The sequence below is a fragment of the Trifolium pratense genome, linkage group LG6 (assembly GCF_020283565.1).
Source record: "Trifolium pratense cultivar HEN17-A07 linkage group LG6, ARS_RC_1.1, whole genome shotgun sequence".
Classification (NCBI taxonomy): domain Eukaryota; kingdom Viridiplantae; phylum Streptophyta; class Magnoliopsida; order Fabales; family Fabaceae; genus Trifolium; species Trifolium pratense.
The window spans coordinates 8780205-8787194 of record NC_060064.1 but is presented as its reverse complement, the minus strand read 5'-3'; the positions used below and the strand labels follow the sequence as shown (position 1 = coordinate 8787194).

Here is a 6990-nt window from a genome sequence, read left to right as displayed (position 1 = left end):
CATTTTATTCCATATTTACCCTCATTAATTTTATTTATTTTTAAAAAATTATAATAACTAACCACTAACACTTACAAAAAAGAAAAACTACCCTCTAACCATGTATTTTTATGTCATTTTGTACTTACAACAGCTAAATTTGTCAAACACTTTAATTTTATTCTACTAGCTTTTCACCTATAAGCTACCAGCCATCAGCTATCAGCTATAAGCTAGCATATCAGCTAACTTGTAGCTTATTTTTACCGAACAGAGCCTTAGTGGATTTGCAAAAGGTGTGGGAATTTGTAATGCTTTTGTGGTAGAGTTATGAGGAGTCTTTGAAGGATTGACTTATGCAAGGAGAATGAGATTTATGAATATTGAGCTTAATATAGATTCAGCGATAGTGGTCCAAGTAATAATGACATGTAATTTGAATAGTTCATTTGGTCTGATCTTGGTGAAGAACGTAAGGCGACTGGTTGATATGGAGTGAGAATTTGAATAGTCCATTTACAACTTAACACATTTCACTCTTAGCTTAAATCAATTAACCTACCAACTTATTACAACATTAACCCCTAACCCTTCAACAACAACAAATTATTACTAACTAGATACTTCACCTGTGCGATGCACGTGTATTATACAGATGAATATTATGGATTTTGTTGTAGCAACACGTTTTTTATTTGATTGAATAATACATATATAAACTTACATAATATATCCGATATATTGTTGTGAACAAATAATAGCAAAAGGGAAACCAATTATGAGTATACAAACAACTAAGAGAGAAGTTAATAGACAAACATGATATGGAGAAAAATCAACGGCTTAAATCCACATTATACTTTTCAAAAAATAGTATTAATAACAATGAGAAGATGAATAGAAAAGAGATGAAATTGAAATAAATACAAAGCTAACACAACTTGTGTTTTTCCAAGACAACTTGAAAATGCATGAAAAAGAAATAAAATGGAATAGGCTACCTATGAATTCAAACAAAAGATTAAATATGTTAATTGTTCTTCAAAAGGAATCATCTCATTTTTGACCGAATATTAAACAAATTTAATTTCTCGAAGTATCATAAGAGAAGTACACAAATTATATATTATATATATAAAAAACCCCAAACATTGCATATTGAATAAAAAATTCTTCAATTTAAGACTTGAGAAGTTTTCTGAATGCAATGTTGAAATTGTGGTGTGAGTAATCCATCACTAAAAAAATCCGTGCATCGTACGGGTTAAATTGCTTGATTAGTTGTTTCAAAAAACATATTGCTTGATTAGTAGTAAAGTAGTGAGTAATGTGAAGAAAAAAAAAGTGGGAGTTTGTGGATAAAAAGAAGAAGAAAAAAAGTTGGAGAAGTAACAAATAAAGTGAGTTTTGTATTTGCAATTGGTCATTTAACTCATATATTGATTATGTGTTGGTTACAAAATATATCAAAATAATTGATATGACTTACTGGTAAATGTAATAAGAAGTGTAACTAAAAGGTAAATGGTTCGAATCTTACTGAGTAATTTTTTAGCATTTTAATATAAATTATTAGGGTTAGGATTAGGGTTAAATTAGGGTTACATGAAAACTTTATAACTTTTAAAGATAAAGATAAAGATGGACAACATAACGAGTCTTAAGCCCCTATATTTTGTTTGTTATTTTTTATAGAGAATTCAAAAAACACTATTAATAAAAATTACATTTTTTTTACCATAGGACCGACTAATTCAAGGGGACCAATCCCACCACCCACTTGTGAGGCCCATTTAAAGACAACGTTTTTTTGCTCTGTATAAACTAGCCCACCGAAATTGGCACCAGAGCGAATCGAATCTGAGTAGATCAACCCAAATGGGTTAAAATTAAAATCACATTGAACCCCATGAAGTGCGGAAATGTAAACAAGAATATACAAATTAAATACAAAAGACTTATTATATGAAGTTATAAACAAATTAGGGCAAAGACCCCATGCTTACCAGTCCCCTCGGCTAGACACAAAAAATTACCTAATTGCAATTTGCAAGCACCAGAAATTCACCTAATTCCAAAAACAACTAAAACAGAAAAACCAATAACACCAAAACCAATAAACCAATACCAGTCCATAAAAACAAAGGCAACATGGGGAAAACTTGCTTGATGATTAAAGGAATAAATTTTGTTCAAGACAAATTTAACTCATAATTAATCAATAAATAAATGTTGATCAATACAAGGTGAAAATGAAATATATTCAAATAAACGTGACTATAACCTAAAAAATGACCGTTTTGCAAAGAGACTAAATGCCATGTTAGCTTGTAACCACAAATGTAATCATACTATATATCTTATTAAAAATCAGTGTCAAACCACAACTTTAAAAAAAAAAAAAAAAACTAACAATACCTAGTAACAATAAGCACACTTTTCATTCACTTGGCAATTGATGCCTACACAAAGGACAAGAATTACCTTTCTCTAACCATCCACGAATACATTTTATATGAAACAAGTGCAAACATGGCATAGGAACACCAACATTAAAATTAAAATTTTCAAAGCAAATAGAACAGTTCTTCTCTTTTTCAACTTCCAATCCCTCCTCCGCTTCATCACTTTCACTCCTTTCATCACTTCCATCTTCACCATCTTCATCACTTTCATCTTCGCTGGCCCTTGTAACGACAATATTGACTCGAATAGGAATAACCCTTACATTCTTATGTGCCCTAACCATATCACGAGCACATTCCAAAATTTTTGCCACAACAATTCCAAAGGCATCTTGAGGGACATCCATTTGAGAAAGCCACGATACAATGGTAGTTTCTTGCATTATTTTATCCTTTGAAACATTTGAAAATTTGTGGCACTTTGTATCATTAATAGTTTGAAACTTCATAGCACTCAAAACGTACATATTTGTGCACTCGAACTCTACATTGAAGTACTTGTCATTGGGACATGATGAAATATTTTTTGTGTCAAAATCAACTGGTGAAAAATTTGGGTATGCATCAATTTGGTATTCATCCATGGATGAATAAACTATGAAAAGAACAATGAGAGTTAAAAAAAATTGGGAACAAATTCTAATGGAAAAAAAAATTGGGAACAAATGAATATTTGAGGGTACGGTTAAAGGAAGAAAAACATGATGTATAAATCGTTTTAGATTTAGAAATAATTAAAGAGTAAATCTAAGTAACGGTTCATATATATTGGATGTGCATTGTGGAATATCTTTGAAGATTTTTATTTTCTTTTTTATGGAGATATATCTTTGGAGATTTTTTATTTATTTACTTTACAAGATATGTTTCGAGAATTTATTTGTTCCAATATCTTTTTTTGACAATAAATTTTTTTTTTTATAAGTTTTTTTGACAATAATTTGTTCCAATATCTTAAACTTCCTTTTTGTTGTCAAGAAATTCTTAAACCGTTAATTATTTAAATATGAAAATTCAGAATACTACCCATCGGTAAAAATAAAACGAAAACCTAATCCCATAAATAAATAAATAAATTAAGGGTAAATAGGGTTTTACCCCCCTGCAAAATGGGCGAATTTTGCATTACCCCCTGCAAAAAAAAAATTTTGATTACCCCCCTGTAATATAAAGATTCATTCGATTACCCCCCTAATTCGCCAAATAGACATGGAATCTTTTTTTTTATGATGTGGCATGCATATGTGGATTTTCTTAGAATATTTATTTATTTTTATTATTATAATTATTCCAAATCATTGTTATTTAAAATAAAAAATAATAAAAAACTCTTCATCTTAAATCCCACAAATTTTTTTTCCAAAAAAAACCTTCATATCAAATCTGAGGAAACAACTTTCATCTTAAATCCCTAAATCAGAAAAAAAAATAAAAAAATCATCATCTCCACAATTCCTCAAATTCAAACTCTTCCTCCATAACCACCACCACCAACAACAACCCTAACATAATCAACTCCTTCATCCCTCTCCTTTCTGGTCTCTACCTCTCACGTGTTCATTCCTTTAATCTTGGTGAAGGATATGGGTTGGATTAACAATTACAAGTTCAAGAAAAATAACAACAACACATGTTCTCCAAACATCATTAATTCTGATTTAATTTTAATTTTTTGGAAAATCAACAAACAAAATTCAGATCTGAAAATCGGCGGAAATTAGTGAGAGTGATGCTGCAAGGAAGAGAGATGCAATTGGTGGGAAAGAAAGATGGACGACGACGGTGGTGGTGGCTGGTGGTGGAGTATGAACTGTGAGATTTTATGTTTTGAGAAACTTATGAGTTTTTTCGGTTACAAAATGAATTCCCAGGAATATAATATTGGAAACATTAATTCCTGTGTTTGGTAGATGAAATTCACAAAATATTCCCAGCAATGAATTGTTCCTGGGAAATTAAAATACCCACATTCACAGGCATGCTATTCCTAAGGAAAAAGGATTGGAATGTTTTGTTTCCAGGGGTTATAACGGTAGTTAGTATAATGTAATGCAATTGAGCATAATCATAGCCCACGTTGTGGGTGGGTTTTATAAATTTAAAAATTAAATAAAAAATATTTCCAGGAGTTTTAATCGTTAACCAAACCTTTTTTATTAAAATTCCTTGGAATAAAGTTCCAGTTATTATGTTCCTAGGAAAACTAATCATGAGAAACATTTTTGCATCCATGAAACAAACACACCCTTATGGTTTTGGATTTATGGGTTTGAGATTGAATTGATGAGATGAAATTTAAGATTGAAGATGAAGTTTGTTGTTGTTGTTTTGATTTTTTTTTTTTATTGAATGAAAGAATGGGTTGTTGTTGTTTGTTCTTCCCATGAGAGTGGTGAAGATTGTTGATGTTTCTTGCGGTTTGTTTTTCCCCTTTTTTGTTTTTTATTTTTTATTTTTTTAAATGACATAGCTCAATATGTGGCAAAATAAAAATTAAATAAATAAAAACAGTAAAAAAAGCCATGTGTAAAAAAAAAAGCCACGTATAGTTGCCATGTCAGCAAAATTAAGATTACAAATCCAAGTTGTCAATTCAGGGGGTAAAACAAAGAATCTTAATATTACGAGGGGGGAATCAAAACTTTTTATTTTACAGGGGGGTAATGCAAAATTCTCCTATTTTGCAGGGGGTAAAACCATATTTACCCATAAATTAATAATCACTACTCTCAAGAAGTTACATAGAAGTTAATCTATATTAGGCTCTTTTGGATGGACTTATTTTTGAACTTATGAAAATAATTTATGCAAATAAATAAAATTTTGTGTTAATTCATAAATTTTCACACCAACAAAAATTGTATGTTTATTATCGCAAAATATACGTTCACGAAGGCAAACACGACCGTGTTGTATGTTATAATTGTAACCGTAGTATTTTCCTTCAATTTATTAAACAACCCATGTCTTCTGGCAAAGGAAATCCAACGATAAAAATCACTTTTGAAATTGTAGTTCGCTAAAAATAGTAAGGCTCTTTATCATAAACTATCTTAAAATATATTTATAATAATACATAAAAGTTTACTAAGTTAAGTTGCATAACCTCATCCAAACAAGCCCACACACTCACACATAAGGAAAGAACAAATTTAAAATTTATATTAATATATTACTTAAACCATTAATTTAAATTTTAAACTAGTATAAATCGAATATGCAAAAAAAAAAAGAAAAAAAAAGACATATCATATTGAGGGCGTGTCTAATATAGATAATAGATATCTCAAAAAGAGTCAATAGGTGAACCATTACAATTTTCAATAAATAAATTTAAAATTTTTTAACAAAAGATTGATCAAACATGAATTTTTATACACAAACTCTATTTTAAATAAAAATTTGAGTATTTTTTTCTCAAAGAAAATATACTTGAATACTTTCACAAAATAAATTACACATTCTAAAATTTTTATAAATATTAAACAATAAAAAATTAGAAGGGATGCTTCAAAAAAATAAATTAAGAAGGATATTTGAATTATTAATTTATGAGTGTGAATTCTGGATTGTCAAAAAGAGGGCGTTTGAAACCCCCGCAAACTGATAATTAACAAACTAAACAAACTATTTAGCGGGGTTTTATACCTATGAAGAGAAAAAAATGAAAATCTTGGGGCGGGCCATGGCCCTGTCCAGCACATGATGAGCTCCGCCCCTGCTGGTAGAAAGATATTGTCATAAGCAATGTTTTAAAAACCGGACCGGAGATCGAACCGGTGAGAGCTCCGGTTCATGGTTCAACCGGTTGAACCGCTATTAAACCGTTATTGAACCGAATAATTAAAAATAAATATAATGCTGAAGAATAAATAATAATTTTAGACTCAATAATTTGATTTGTTTTTACATAGTAAAAAAGAAAGTTAGTTCTCCAAAAAAAAAAGTTAGTTTTATTTTATAATATATTGGGCCATTATTTTATCAAGTTGTATTAACCCAAAAGCCCAATTATAAGCTAAACCCTAGAATTGAAATATCCTCTCATTCCTATTAGTGAGCAGCCTCCACTCCACTTTTTCTTCTTATTTTCTTGTTTCTTCTTTTTCTCTCTTACTCAGGTCTGTTTCATTCCTTTGTTATGTATGACCATCAAGAAATAAAAAACTATTGTGTGACTACAACAGATCTATTCCTTAATTTCTCAAATTCATCCGTGTATTTTTTTTCTTCTTCTTTTTCTTATAACAAATAACAGAGGCATTTTCATGTTTCTGTTTGGCACTTATGTTCCAGTGAAAAGAATAACTCTACCCTAGTTTGAAAATAGAAAAAAAAAATTTTGTTTTGAAATTCCAGTTTTTTTTATTAGAAGAGAACCGGCCGGTTTTTCCGGTTTCCCGGTTCGCCGGTTTTTCCGGTTTATACCGGTTCAGACCGGTTCAAAGCGGGTTTATCCCGGTTTAATGGACTAGCGGTTCTGGCACTTGTTCCGGACCGGTGCTGTGTCCGGTTCACGGTCGAACCGGTTGAACCGGCCGGTCCG

The 6990-nt window shown here is 30.4% G+C and overlaps 1 protein-coding gene across 1 annotated transcript; it reads right to left on the bottom strand.

Moving 5' to 3' along the window:
• Positions 1 to 2419: 2419 nt before the first annotated feature.
• Positions 2420 to 3028, bottom strand: LOC123891674 (RING-H2 finger protein ATL79-like). Its single transcript, XM_045941583.1, has one exon. The coding sequence runs from the start codon at positions 3026 to 3028 to the stop codon at positions 2420 to 2422; it is 609 nt and encodes a 202-aa protein (XP_045797539.1).
• Between the last annotated feature and the right edge of the window lie 3962 nt (positions 3029 to 6990).